The 16072-nt window shown below is 35.1% G+C and overlaps 1 protein-coding gene across 4 annotated transcripts in view; it reads left to right on the forward strand.

Annotated features, from left to right (window-relative positions):
* The window catches only part of RNF130 (ring finger protein 130), a 123362-nt gene extending 107602 nt beyond the window's left edge, over positions 1 to 15760 (forward strand). The window contains exons 7-9 of one of the 4 annotated variants that reach the window (XM_074292353.1): positions 41 to 245; positions 3479 to 3572; positions 7986 to 8161. In XM_074292353.1, the coding sequence (XP_074148454.1) occupies positions 41 to 245; positions 3479 to 3572; positions 7986 to 8001 (315 nt within the window). In that variant the 3' untranslated portion in view covers positions 8002 to 8161. Of the gene's footprint in view, positions 1 to 40; positions 246 to 1114; positions 1549 to 3478; positions 3573 to 7985; positions 8162 to 14429 lie in introns of those variants that run through there. The other 3 variants (XM_074292354.1, XM_074292355.1, XM_074292356.1) reach the window with 3 other exon arrangements.
* Positions 15761 to 16072: the final 312 nt, after the last annotated feature.

Raw genomic sequence — 16072 nt, forward strand, 5'->3', positions numbered from 1 at the left:
AATAAATATGTGTAATTTTTAATCTGAAAATATTTTTCAGCCAAATTTGCCATGTACTGATAATGTAGCTTTTGACATGGAAAGGCTTACCAGAAGCCAAGCTGCTAATCGAAGATCAGCACTTGGTGACCTTGCCAGTGACAGCTCCCTTGGCCTTGAGCCCCTGCGCACTTCAGGGATGTCTCAACTTCCTCAGGATGGGGAGCTCACTCCTCGAACAGGAGAAATCAACATTGCAGTAACAAGTAAGTGGTAATCTTTCACTTAAAGTGCTGAGTGCTTTTCCTTCAGTTCTGGAACCTCAGCTTAACTTAGCCAACCCTACAAAACAATTCAGGTATCTTTGGGGGTTCTTGAATACATATCTCTATGTCTTCAGCCATTTGAGGAATTTTTAGATGCTTTTATTGAAACAGATCATCTGTATATGCTCTGCAAACAAATTATTTTAAGACTTATTTGAATCTATGGGAAATGAGTTTTGAGTCTATATAGATTATGGCAGTATTGAATATAGGAGTCTTAATTATCCCTAACAATTGTTAATTCATAAATATGAGGCAGAGTGAAGGATGTAGTAGAAAGAAGGATAGGCTTAGTCAAAAGGCCTAAAGGCAAGTCCCAAACTCTACCACATATTAACCTTGGGCAACTCACTTTTCTGAACCTCAGTTTCCTTACTGATAAATGGAAAGAATAATACCTTGTCTTCCTACCTCACAGGGCTGTTGTGAGGATTAAATGAACTAATGTGTGTTGTAAGTGCTTAATAAATTATAAGGTTCCATGCGTATATGAATGGTTGATGTTTTGAAATCACTTTTTCTTAAAAATAAATTGTCAAAAACATTATTAGAACTAAAAATGACCTCTGGCTATCACCAACGCCTTTTGGGGGGTATGCTTTGTAAATATTAGCACTGGTATCTTGAATTTCTAAAAAGGAATTTAAAAAGAAGACCCAGCAATAAAGAGTTGAGTCTAAATTTTGAACTTATGTAACATAAGTTTCTCGGTATCTTTGGGAATTATTAGCAAAGTCTTTGTTGTTTCTTGCTTTGATGTTTTTATACTAATTTGTTTTTCTTTCTTTCTTTTTGGCTTGATGTTAAAGTCTCCAAATTAGAAGACTTGAAGTAGTACAGGCTCCTTAGCAATGAATCCTTTCATCTACTCTTTTAAGACCCTCTCAATTAGAAAAAGGAAGGACAGTCTGCTGAACAACTAAGCAGAGCTGAGTGCATTACCTCATAGTTTCCTTAATGATAACAAGATGGTCACAGCCACAAGCAGCTTTGCAGAGAACAGAAAAGAGTTTGATTTTCATGTCACAAAAAACTTATCTATGTCTCAAAACAGCCACTTTCCTACCCCTTTCTGTATGTATCATTTTTATGAACTTTTACTTTCCTCCATCCTTTCATAATATGCCTCCATATGTTGAGTACACTTTTTTCAGTCAGGACCATTGTTCCTTTTGTCCTGTTAACACAATATGTGATGGGAAACCATTGCTTTTGTAGAAATAAAAGGTATCCAAATCCATAAGACATGTTTATTTGATTTACTGACATGTTTCACTATAAACTCTTACTAAAACCTAGTTGCAAGTTTTTGTACTATTACTATTATTTTATACTGCCATTATCTATTATTGATGCGTCCTTTATTCATTTGTCACAAACTACACAAACTGCTATTAGTGAATTGGTTTTTTTTCCTCATGTTTTTTATATTATTTTTAGTTTAGATTTTTTTATTGCCTTTATTCCAATAGCAATAAAGAAGACAAAGGTTTATCCAAAAATTTGTGGTAATTTATAGCTGGTATTTCTTCATGAAATCATTCTGTTCAGAATAGAGATGAAGTATATACTAATGGTACATTGTGGTACTGCCCTCATACGACCATATTAGGATACAACTGCAAACAAATTTGCTTTATCTGATGGCTGATTTTTTTAATAAAGTTTAGCCTTACAGATAAGTATAATTCATTCAGAATCAAGTAATCTAAACAGAATAAAACTCTTGAAATCCATATATTTTATATATACAAAAGTTGTAGAAAGAAAAAGACTTAATTTCCTTGTTGTTATTTAATATAACTATTCCATTTTAAGACTATCAAGCTAGCTTGTCCTAATTTCAAAAATTGGTGGAGAAAAAAAAATGGGAATTGACAATTCACTAAAACCATTACAGTTTACTATTTTGAAATATGTATTACACATAGTAGGCACTTAATATTTTTTAGGTCCAAATGAATTACAACAAGAGCTAAGCTGTTTTTTTTCCTTTCTGTATAGTACTTTAGTATTGTGTAGTACTTTAGTAACATAAGCAAAAATTTTGAGAGAATATTTAAATTGTTTAACCAAAAAGAAAAATTATGAATTATGAAAATTATGAACATCATCCAATACCATAGAATATACACTTAATGTGCTCATCCTAAATCTTTGTTTTTCACTCATTAGAGCAGATCTCCAAGGAGCACTGTACCAAACAAAAGCTTTATAACCCAAGCCCAATAACATATCCTTTAAAATAATAAAATATCATTTCTTTAAGAGAATGCAGTGCTTAAAACTTTTATTATTTTAGACTGGATCACCTTATCTGTTTTATAGGAATATTAGAATGTCATTTCAGTAAAATACAAAGTCTTATAAGATTAAGAAAAAATAGTAAATGATTTAAAGAAAGTCCTCACACCTTGATTATCTGAAAAATTCTGTGATCATATACCAATGGTTTTTATTTTTTTTAATATATTTACATGCTGTCTTTCAGGCTGTCTGCCTTATCAGTTTTCCTATAACTAAAAAAAAAAAAGAATCTTCACCAAAATAATCAGGATGAATGACAACTACTTTTGATGAAAGACCAACAAGATGTTTTGGTTTTGTTCAGTAGTGTGAATGTGTACATAAAGAGGGAAAAATAATAGAGATTGTCATAATGTCATCATGAAAACTAAGAAAAGTTAAGGCTACAGATTGCCTTGAGTCTCATGGACCATGCTCTTGAGAATTGTTCTTCTCTGCAGCTAAAATGGGAGTTACTTCTCTAACTGGGAGTTACTGCATGGATTTTCACACCGGAGAAGGGGAAAAGTTGGAAACTTGACTGAACAGTTTGACTTAGTTGTAATTAACAAAAATCTATTTTCATGAATATTTTTACTTATTTTATATTTCTCACTTCACACTTTTTGGTGACTACATCCTTCTCAAACCTTGGGGTGTTGGCAGACAGAAATGACTGGCCCTGCTTTCCTTTTCCCCTTCTATTTCTCACCACAACTTTTTCCACTTAGTAACTCTTTGGCAAACATCCTTCTGCTACACTTCCTTGTGCCAGTCATGGCTTACACCTGCGTTGCCTCCGCCAATGGCATTTGAGAGAAATATTGACATCGGTTTGACATAAGCCTTCTCCCACGAGTGATTGCCTCCCTTTCCTTTGTCAACAGAAGAATGGTTTATTATTGCCAGTTTTGGCCTCCTCAGCGCCTTCACTCTCTGCTATATGATCATCAGAGCCACAGCTAGTTTGAAAGCTAATGAGTAAGTAATGATTATTTAGTTTATCTTTTCATTTGCATTTTTAAGTGATGAGAAAAAATATGGATAATTTTTTTAAAGACTGAGAAAACAGATTTCCATAACACAAACACTATTTCCAAATTGATGCCAGTAGCATAAAACTGTGATGAGCATAGTTCATATCAGTAATTTAGGAGACCTGGTATGACAATTTGAATAGAACCGAAAGGTTTATATGAACACATCTTATTGTGAGCCAATAATGTAATGCCACAGCCAAAAAATACTAATGCTTCTTTATGTTACTTTATTAGGAAAGTAAGAAAATCACAGAGTGTCTCTGGAATGGTTGTGGGGAGAGGAGGCAAGTTCTGCAATTAATATCATTTGAGGAATAGGCAAAATGTGTAGCATAGAAAAGTAGAGGCAACCAGCATTTATTAAGTACCCCTAATTAAGGAACTAAGAGCCAGGCACTGAGCAAGTCCTGGGGATACAAAGCCCCCCTCCAAAAAAAATAGTCCCTCTTGTCAGTCTAATAGCAGAGGTAACATGCAAACAATTATGTACAAGCAGGCTTTGTACAGGATGAATTGGAGATTTCCAACAGAAAAAAAGACACAAAATTAAGGGGATCAGGAAAGACTTCTTATAGAAGTCTTTGGCTGATATATGAAGGACATCAGAGAAACCAAGAGATGGATATAACTAAGGTAGCATACAGTAGTCTTAAAAATATTTGAAGCTTCTCATTAGTCTTTGGGAGAGATGTTTGGTTTATGTCTAAAGTATAGAACTGGGAAATAGTAGAAGGAGCACCAGATTTGCAGTTAGAAGTTCTGGGTTAAAATTGTAGCCTGCCACATTCCATCTTGTGACATTTTGTCCTCCTATGTGGACCTCAGTTTCTTCAGCTTTCAAATAAGAGTTTTAGACTAGGTGGTTACTAAGTTTTCTTCCATCCCATAGATAGGTAAATACATAGATATATGGATTGATCTAACGATCATTTAGTAAAGGCTGCCTCATGTGCCAGTCACTGTGTTAAGTACTGGGGATGGATGCAGGCAAAGAAACCAGTCTCTGTCTTCAAGGAGCTTATATTCTAATGGTGGGAGATAACATAAAAAGGAATTAAGAAGTGCCTGGCAGTCAGGGAACAAGACAGAAGGGTAACTAACACAGGACATGGTGGCCTGTGGTCTGGCAAAATCAGGCAAAGGTTTATTTGCTAGAGTTGAGGATCTCAGAGATGGAATCCAAATTTTGGTGGAATGAAAATAGGCCTGAGCCTTGTGGGAGATCCGGAGCTGGAATTTCTAAAATGAGAATATTACCTGTAGAACAACCTGGGGGGAGCTCAGGTACAAACTTTAAAGGGCAGGAACATCTAAATGATGGATAGAGCACTGACTTTGGAGTCAAGAGGATTGAGTTCAAGTCTGGCCTCAGATATTTAACACTTTCTACCTTCGTGACTCTAGGCAAGTCACCCCCAATTGCCTCTCAAAAAAAAAAAAAATCTACAACAGACTTTAAAGGAATACCTAAGTGTCAGATAGTTGGAGTCATGAGTAAGTTTCCAGTCATTGGACTTAATCAAGTAAAAACACTCTATTAAAAGATATTTTAAATGGATTTGAAGATTAATTTTATTTTATTCAGTGTGGATAGTGGTGTGTATATAAATTATTGCCAACATACATGTGACTCTTTTCAAATGGAAGTCACATTTTGGCATTGTTCAGCATTTGTCCCTTGTTGGTTAGAATAAAAACTAATTTCTTAAAATTTTAGGTTAGTTGTGTCCTAATCCTCTCCCATCATGTATATTAAAAAACTAAGTAGATTAATTAGATAAAAGAATGTCATCCTGTTATAGCAATCAAGTAGATAAGCATTCTTTCTCCTCTATACTAATTAACCTGGTTTTATTCTTTCAACTAAAAATAGACATAAGCAGTTGAACTTGTCTCACTGTAATGTTTAAAAGGAAAATTTTCTATAGATATCAAAACCAAAATTGCTATTTAGTAGAGATCTTCCAACATTTAAGTAGACTATTTTAAATAAGATTCAGCAGTTCAATTAATTTGCTTATTTTGAATTACATACAAATGATGTGTAAGCTGGGCAGACTCCACAAGATGTAATTTTAATTAAAATCAGATATTCCATAATAGTTATATTGAAGTTCTTTTAAAGGTAAAGCAATAACAAGTCAGTAACACTTGGTTTTGAAAACGTCCACCCTGTGGTTATCTATGTTGTGTGGTATAGAACTCCTGGATCTTAACTATATGCAAGTACTTAAGGATTTGAGCTTTTTGTCTAAATAAAGTTTTAGGTTTACTTGTGAGCACTCTTCTGCCTAAACATGCTGAAATGGATTAGTCTTTTGTTTGAGTAAGGATGCTATCTAGACTTAACTTAAAATAGCAGTATAACAGTGCCTACCCTATGTCTGGTATCCAAAGCATCCTGTCTTTGCCTTGAGAAATAAAGGACTATCTGCACATTTGTTAGAGAAACTAATTATGAATTAATGGACATCCAACAGGTGTCCAAAGTCCACTAAAGATAGTTGATATTTGAATGTTAATCTAATTGCATGGAAGCTATTCGTTTTTCTAAGTTCTCCAAGATCAATTTCTATATTGAATTAAATGGTGAGAAATCAGCTTCCACAAAAGGCCTACTTATCTGGTCTATTTATGGGTAGGCTTTTGCATGCAGGTCTTGTGATAACTTTTGCTAGTCAAAAACCAGCTCACCTAAAATGGATATACCAGAGGTTTTGCCATCAGCTAAACCTATGTGCTAAATTGTAGAAGGGTACCATCTTACATGTACATAGACACAAAAACTTCAATGAGTTTTATGAGAATCAAACATTTGAGCAATGTTATCTTTTTTTTTTTTTTAACTCATAAAGACCTTCTCTGCTCTATTATCTAATGTCTAGAATTCATATTTAAATTTAGTTCCAGGAAAAGTTTATATATTCATATGTATTTTTTTGGTAAGAACAAATAATGCTCAATGTATTTCCCTTTTGGTTTTGTTTAATGTCCAGTAAAAGAAGTTATCTTAAGTACCTGTCTAGATTTGTCTTAGATCCATCAGAAATTAAAATACCAACCATAAAAGAGAATAGAATTTATTTTCCTTTTTCAGTGGCATTATTAGACTAGTAGTGTGGGGAAACACTAGAATAATGTGAAGTCAGTGATTGTAATAATGATAGATATTTGTATGGCACTTGAAGGTTTGCATACAAGAATCTCATTTTAAACCTCATGACAACCTTGTTAAGGATAGATACTAATAGTATTATTATCCTAATTTTACAAGTGAAGACACTAAAACTTAGATTAAGTGACTTGTTTCATGGTTTACAGAGCCGGTTAAGTATCATGGGTAGGTGGAATGGACAATTCAGCTCTTTTAACTGGTTAATACCAAAAGTATCAATATAACCCTGGAGATAAGACTCTATCTTCAGCTTTCCAGGTCCAATTCAAGATCTTTATCAACCATTTGGGTAAAGAAATAGAATCCACTATTACAAATCTCAATATTTAGATGCTATTTTTAAAATAGCACCCACTTGGAAATTACATTCACAATTAATAAAATGAAAATAATATACAGCTTTCACTTAACTGCCAAAAAATGTTAACTTCATTGACTGACTCTCTCTCTCTCTCTCTCTCTCTCTATATATATATATATATATATATATATGAAACTGTTGCCATTGGTAGTGAAATACTTAGCAATAAAAGTAGCTTAATGATATAAGCACAGGAATATGAGGTAAATATACCTGATTATTAGAATTCGTTTGTTTTCTTTCCCCAAAACTCCAGAAAAAAAATTGTTTAAAGTATCCTCCCTCAAAAAAAAGTTGTTTGGAGAGGAGGAGGTTCCCTTGCTTCAGCATTATCCCAGTGTTTTAAATGCTATTCAAAACTCTGGCTGTGGAATAGTTAAAGGGGAGATATCTATATGTAGAAATTTGTTTCCCATTCAAACCATTCAAATCTTAACCTACTGTTTTTTATAAACAAGTATTCATCTCAGGAGATATACTATAAATGATGGGAATCCAGAGCATGGCATATTCTGTGTAGGAAAGTATATTGCAAATTATGATTATTATAGTAATATAATTATTATCTATAACAATAATATTGTAATTATAATATTATATAAATAACATTATTTCCCATTATAATTATTTTTAAAATGCTGGCAGTCCACAGTATTACTAGTTAATACTGGAAGAAAACACACATACACACACATACACACACATTTTTAGTATTAATTCTATTCTCATTTTTAGCTTGGGCAATTTCTGTTATTTTGGTTGTCAGCTACTTTTTGACTAATCCTTGTTTTCTGTCCCTCTCTCCTTTCATCCCACAGAGCAGAATGGTTTTGAAAAACGAAGAAGTGGTTTCTGACAGCTTTGGAGAAAGAATCTATTTTTATGTGCATCATTTACCAAACAAGCCACACAAGCATTTATTTTTAGTATATTTTATTTTTTTTATAAAATTGCTAATGCCAAAGCTTTGTATTAAAATAAATAATAAAATAAAGCTGCTGCTGTTGGATCTTCTTTTACTCACCTTTTTTGAGATATTACAGCATCAAAAATGACGTTATCAATTTAGCTTTTCTTTGAAAGAATGTTTATGTGACCATCATTAGGATTCCATTTACACTACCATTGGAACATTTGTCGCTTATACTTTGTCCCAGGTATAACTCAAAGAAATGGTAACTTTGATCAGCTGTAACAAAAATTTCTAGCTGTGTACAATGTTTTATCATTCTTGTATCTGCAGTTTCACTATTCAAGAAGATGGAGGTTTTACCATATTTGATTTGGAATCATTTTGCATCTACTCTCAAACCAATAGATGTAGTATTGGGGAAACTTCCTGGTGATTAAAAGAATTGAAATATTCTCAGATTCATAGGATCTCATGTGGAAAAGATCTTGGAGATTATCTGACTTCCTTAAAATGTCCTTCTGAAACATCCACAAGTGGTCATTCAGCCTTTTCTTCTATGCTGTTCTATTAGGTACCTTGGAAATCAATACAATCTATTCTGAGGCTTATAGTTCTTGTCACCTGCCAACTAGGAAGAAGATGCTGGACCATCTTGAATTCATTTGACTTTACAATACAAACGGAATCAACAGTTCTTCCATCTGCATCAATAACCACAGAAAAATTGTTGCTATTGCTTTGTCCTCTGAAGTATTGTCAAACCGGCCTTCCTGCACCTGGTTTTATTTCCATAGAAAACCAAAATGTTACATAACCATAAGAAACACTAAAATGTTTTCATTATAAGTTATAAAACCAAATCTCAGTAAGATGGCTTATTAATAAAGATGCAGTGATATTTAAGGGTGTAGTCAGAGGACTATCATTTCCCTTTTCATAGTATTTCAAATATTTATGCCTTTAAATATCCTTGGCCTTTCTTTAGGTCTGAGCATAAAACTTCAGTGATGCAGCTGTACGGCATGAGTCTTAACAGTACAGGGTTACTTGAACTACTTCATAGCTACAGAATTATTGGTAATTGAAATTAGAATCTGTTGTGACTTTGAATAGAAAAATGAAGTATCCTTCTCAAGGTTGCACAAGTCTGGTTTTGGAATCCAGGAATCAGGGTTCAAATCCCAGCAATGTCACAGGTCATAACCTCCCTGGACCGCAATTATTTCTGTTTGTGAAATGGAAATGAACTATATCAGTAATGCCAGATTCAGAAACATTTCTGTAGCAACATATTGACTTAGAAAACCACAAATTAATGTTCTCTATGTTGTATTGAATTTTAATTTATTAAACATTTCCCAATTGTATTTTAATCTGTACTGACCACCCATCAGAGACTTTCCTCTCCCCATCCCTAAGGAGTTTGACCTCTGGACTAAATGACCTTGAAGCTCCTTTCTAGCTTTTAAATCCATGACCCTATGTCTTCAGGTACTTGGACTCCAAACCCAGTGCTCTTTCCAATACACCACAACTGCTTCTTAGATTTTTAAATGTGTTATCAGACTTTTAGTTTTTGCTTATTCTAGTTTTCAGATAGCCAAGAAAACTTTTTGGGAGATAGAATTTAATTTTTAAAATGTAATGGAAATAGATTTTTTGAATTGGCACCATGGGAATTCCGGACAGCTGCCAAAATCTACATCCAAATACTGTTGCTTAATTCAGAACAGATGAGATGCCATCAGTTGAGAAGGCAGCCTTATAATTAGAACTAAAATGTGTGAGGTTCAATAATTAACATTTTTTAAGTAAGAGAATTAAATATCAATTTAACACAATAAAATTGTTTCTTATTTGGAGGCCCAGCTTGTAGATTTTCACCTAGCATAATGCTTGTTTAGTTGCGATGTACTTGAGAAATGCAGTGTTTTTAAAATGAATAGTCTTTTCCAGGAAAGTGTGCTCTTGAATGGTATGTCTATGGGAGAAGTTGTAATGTTACTCATATAGGGCTCACAAGGGGGGAAAGTTCATTTTATCCAAACCAGCAGCCTCAGAGAGCTAAAGTGAATCAGGAGAGGATTAGATATCATTTCTCTGAGTGCTATGCCCAGTAATGGCAAAGTTACCAAGATAATTAGGATTTGGACCTAATAATACTAATATGTTTGATAGTCTGGTGACCAGATTGTGACCGCAGAGTTTTAAAGTACCATTAAGATTGTAATGATTTCTCTGAAATCCATGGCTTTGCTAGAGCCCAGACATCAACTCTGAGGTCATCCAGTCCAACTATATAGGAATGAGTAGACACAGCAAATATGTAGCCCAAATTAGATTAAAATGCAATTGGGAAATATTTAATAAAAATACAACCAAAAATAGCATTACATTTATAAACTAAATCAGTATGCAATTGCAAGGATCTTCATGTATAAATAGGTGGCCCATTTTCAGTTTAATTTGACATGACTACCTACAGCATCCAACAAGTAGTCATCTATCTTTTGCTTAAAGTCTTCAAGGGATGGTAGATCCACTCGTTTGAGGCCTTTCCAGTTTTAGGCAGCTAGATTTAGAAAGATTTTCCTTCTCAAACTTGACATCTTGCTCTCTGCAATTTATGCCAAGGCCTCTAAAATACCCACCAGAGCTAAGCAAAATATCACCAGTGCCTACTAGTATAATAGAATACTAGACCTGGACTCAAATTCTGGGTGTGCCACTTAATGCCAACATAATTTTGGACAAGTTACTTAAAAGTCTCTAGGCCTGAGTTTTAAAAGATAAAGACTGGACTAAATGCCCTCAAAGGTCTCTTCTACCTCCAAATCTGTATTTCCTTTTCTGGACGTCAACCTTTCAGGTAGTTAGCAATCATATTACCTTTCCCTCCAAGGCTTCTCTTCAGCCTATCTACTACAAATTCCTTTCCAGTCCTAGTTTTAAATCACTTTTTTGTCCATAGGAATTTCTTCATCTAAATTGGGAGTATTGTATTCTACTTCACAGAATTGTGGGGGAAAACACTTTGTAAATATTAAATTGCATAGTAATATTAGCTATTGTCATTTTTGCCTCCTTCAGCGTGTTCTGAACTATGGTCACAAGAGATCAAGAACTGAGCCCTTCAGCTTGTGCAGAAAGGAAAAGAAACAGTTCCATTGCAATAAGAAGTCAGGCTTTGAGAGCTGACCAAGAGAATTAAAAATAAATGACCATTTGGGCAATCAACAGTTTAAATACACACAAGACAGTGCTACCATCAGCACCATCCTTAGATGGAGCCTAGATGACCCCCTAACCACAGGGCTTCCTAGAATAAGGTCCAAACTAGGCCTGTAAAAGGAAAACATTTATTTTTAAATGTTATTTTTTTTTTATTTTTACTTTTCCCAGCTACATGTAAAAAAATGTTGGTTATGCATATACTTTTTTTTTACATATTTCCTTATGAATCATGTTGGAAAAGAAAAATCCAAACAAAAGGAAAAAACCACGAGAGAGGGGGAAAAAAACAGAAGAAAAAGAAAAGTGAACATAGCATGTGTTGGATTTACATTCAGTCTCCATAGTTCTCTGGATGTGGGTGGAGTTTTCCATCCAAATTTATTTGAATTGTCTTAGATCACTGAACCACTGAGAAGAATCAATTCTGTCATACTTGATCTTTGCACAACCTTGCTATTATTGTGTGCAATGTATTGCTGAATTCTGCTGGTTTTGTTCAGCATCTGTTCATGTAAATCTTTCTAAAGTCAGTGTGTTCTGTACTTTTTATAGAACAATAATATTCCATTGCTTTCATATATCATAACTTATTGCATTATCAACCATGGTAGCCATTTTCTACTAATCGTAGAGTCGAAATGATAAATACAATTAGTAGTTTCATTGTCCAGAATTGTAATAAATACCATTTACAGATTGTCTATCACTCTTGTAGCTAAATGATTAAGAGTTTAAAAGGGCTCATTTCTTTTATGAAGACACTAAATTCTCAAAATAGGCAATATATAGAAGCATCATATGACAATAAATCTGAAGACTTAATCATACTTGCACTTTGCATACTCACAGCCTTACTAACTTCATGGTTTTTATTATAAGTTCCACATTGAGCAGTTCCATAAAGTTAAACTACCAAAGATAAACCAAGCATGAATTTGTCAGTTTGATCTGTACCCATTCCAATATTTTCTTGGACCTAAAAACAGCCTGTGCTTTCTGATAAAACTGCTCACCTCTCCCTGTAAAATGTGTTCATTTGCTTCAACTTTGGAAAATACATAGAATGATTTTCTTCTCATACACATCAACTGGGACCAATTGGAGGATTACAGTACAGGTAACTCAATGAGATCTTCATGGTTAGACTTTATTTCAAAAGTTAAGCATAATTCCCCTCCCAAAAAAATTTTAGGAGATGTACATTGAATCCTGGCTTTGGTCCTCACTAATTAGTACTTAGAATTGGTAGTAAATCCTATAAGAATCTATCACTCAATCTTATTTACAAAAGCTACCTTAAACTTGGAGCCAGCCCCAAAAGCTATCTGTGAGGTGTTATGATTTACTGCAATTTTTTGTCTGATAACCTCTCATTACTAAAAACGGCTTGTACATGAAAAGTAATATAAATGATGTCATGAAGGATGTGGTATGACCAGAAAAGGAGGTAGGTAGGCAAGAGTGAGAATGGAAGACAAACTGATTGCTAGACTGGTATCCATAAAATAATAAAAGGACCAGAGAAATACTCTCAGCACATTGAATGGTTCTTTGATTTATTTTTATGGAATTTATGAAAGACATGAACGAAAATGAACAGAACAATATTATAATATGCATCATCAGTGAAGGAACTACCTACACTGATGAGATTGCATATCGCTCAAAGTAGGCTATAGCAGTTTGGTATTTGTCCTGTTTGGAGAAGGATAATCTAGGTAGATAATAGCTAGGTAATCTAAAAGTTAAAGGAATCATTGTAATGCGCTTAATTCTAACTCACATTGAATACCAAATACACTAAATAATATATGCATAAGAATGCCATTTTCCCCTGATATTCCAATGGGAACTATGTTCTTTAATGAAAGGGCAGGTGTCTTGAGACTGTGTTTGGGATTATAGTGTGCAGTGTCTCAGACTAGGCCAAGAGAGAACATGGTTCATCTGATTACTGTGTTAAATCTAAAAGAGAGGCACCATGACTTTAAACTCCATTGAATGAACATATAAAAAATGAGTGTATAAAAGTCACTGAGGGAAAGAAAATGCAAAGCATTTGCAAAAAGCTGTGACAAGCTACAGGTGTTAACACACTCCTATAAGGCCCAGGGCACTGATGCTAGAAGATCTCCCCAGTGTAGGAGTTCTTTGCTTTGGTTGGTTATGCTGATTAGTTGTCTGCACTAAGTTTAATATTAAAAGAGTGAGCCTCCAAAAGCAGGTTGCCTAAAAAAAGGCAAACTGACCCTGATCAAACGCAGAGCAGTTCAAGGCTCCCATACCAATGAGTGATAGAATTGGGCCCATGACTAGCTGTATACTTCCAGCCTAGGAAAGATGGCGGAAATAATAATAATGTAATAAGAATACAAAAATAACATTAGGAGCAGCTAGATGGCATAAAGGATAGAGCACGAGCCCTGAAGTCAGGAGGACCGGAGTTCAAATCTGGACTCAGACATTTAAATACTTCCTAGCTGTGTGATCCTGAGCAAGTCACTTAACCCCAATTATATCTCAGCAAATAATAATAATAAGAGCCAATATTGATATGCCCATTTTACCCAATTTATTAAAATAACAGACAAAAGATATGTTAATCCCAATTTCTCCTTTGAAGCATGCTGAAAACTGCTACTTGGTCAAACAAATACAAGTTATGGACTATGTGTTCTAGAAAAGTGTGTCTGTGAACCTGATTTATTGAATGAATTATGTTAAAGGCACTTGAGGAGCTTGTTGTTTAAAGGGATAGATACGAGGGTAAATCTTTCTGTGAAGTTCAATGGTCACGCCTTATCTTAAAAGATTTTTTTTAGCATGTGTCATTTCTGTCAATGTGATCACTCTCTCCAACAGAGATCACAATCCTGTGAGTTAGCAGACAGCCTTTGTAAACTGTTGGGTCAAAAATATATCAGGGGTGCTTATATTTTATTAGTGTGGATAGGTTCTGTGGTGTTCCCATGTAAAAAGCAAAAAACTGAAATGGATATTTGAGCTAATGTGATGCTTCCGTGAGAATACGCTTTTCTCTTTCTCTCCTATGTCCCTGTGACATTTATGCCTCATCCCTGATCGTCTTTTTGCTCTGCTTTTTTTTATTTTTTAGGTGGGCACTTCTTTCATCGGAACTCTTTGTCCCCTCGAAGCCTGGTTTACGAGAGCGAATTCTCCATGATTGAGCCCTCCTTGGACATGTATGATGACAACAAAACCTGAAGAAACCTTGATGTTTGGGTTCACTCTTTTGTTGGTTTCTGATCATTCTTCTTTTGTATTCTTCTGTTGGTATCTTGTCCTGGAGAAGGAGCTGCTGCATTTCCCACGTGGGGGTTGCGTTTCCAGGGTAAGATCCAAAGGACCCCCCCCAAGATGGGACTACCCTGCAACAATGCACCATCGCACATTGCCCTTCCAAGGTTGTCCAATCTCACAAGAGGAGTGAGCTACATCTGGATACAAGAGGCTTAGCCCTGACTCCCCAGGGTTCATTGTAAACTGAAGATGTCTTTTTTTCCCCAAAAAGCCAAGCATGTACTGCTCTGTGTGAGTGGAGTTTGCCTTTAATAGTCCTTGTGATCAAGAATTCCATTGTGTGCCCAAGTCTACCAGGTGTTTTTTTGTTTTGTTTTGTTTTTTTGGTTGTTTTTCTTTTCCCAGCAAAAAGGATCATGAGCTGCTCCCTTCTCTTTCTGTGATGAGGCCTCTTTCTGAAGGGACTGGGGAAAGGGCTTGTACCTTTGTCCTTGCCACATCACTGACCAGTTGTGTTGCGGGCCGTAGATCTGTAATGGGCAGCAACAGTGGGTGCCAGCAGCGAAGAACAGAGTCATCCACATGTTCATTTTCCAATTCCATTTCTGAGCATGAAGTAACTTTTACAGTCCCTGGAATGTCGCTCCAGCCGTGCCTGTCAGCCCACATTCTAAAAGAGATGGGCCAACATCCCTGTTCTTTTTGGTTGGTTCCTAAGAATACTCAGAATCTCCTGCAGGATGGCCAATGGCTAGCTGATTTTTTTCACTATGGAGTTAAAGCATCCCATTCTCCGGTATGACACCAAATGCTGACCACTCCCTGCTCCAGTATAAACAAGTCTCCCTCTTGCCAGTTCTGAAATTGGGAATGAAGGCAGCAAAGGAAGGTGAACGGGGAATCTTACATATAGACATACCGAAAGGAGGCATCTTGTATTTTTTTGTCCACCAGGAGAAAAAGGAGATGCTGTTTCAAAGCAAAAACAGTAGGTTAGAGGCAAGAAAGATATGTATGTGTGTATTTGACACATAACTGCCAGCATCCTTTGATGAGCGAATCAACCCAACATATCTATGCACCTTTTGCTATAATAGTTTAATCTGCTTCTCCATTTTAATCAAAGTTACTGTATGGGAAGTTACAATGCTTTTTGTATCATGTGAATGAAAATTTGAATCTCCGTACATCTTCACTTAGTTCTAACAGGGAACCCAAAGAAAGGACTCCTTTGCCTGATTCCTTTTACGAAATCTGTAGAGCATAAATTGAAGAGGAGTACTTGCTGTTTTTCCATATGCAACCAATCATTTTTAGCATGTGTCCTACTCTATATAATGTGTTGAGGCTATGACTTAAACACTCAACCAAAACTCTCAGTGACTTGAGGCAGTGACTCTTTAGTAGAAGAGCCTTCCCTGATCTAATTCCACATCTCTTCTCAAATAGTTTGAGGCTGGAGCAAGGCAGACTTTTAAAGAATTAATAGCTTCATTT

The sequence above is a fragment of the Sminthopsis crassicaudata genome, chromosome 2 (assembly GCF_048593235.1).
Source record: "Sminthopsis crassicaudata isolate SCR6 chromosome 2, ASM4859323v1, whole genome shotgun sequence".
Classification (NCBI taxonomy): Eukaryota; Metazoa; Chordata; class Mammalia; order Dasyuromorphia; family Dasyuridae; genus Sminthopsis; species Sminthopsis crassicaudata.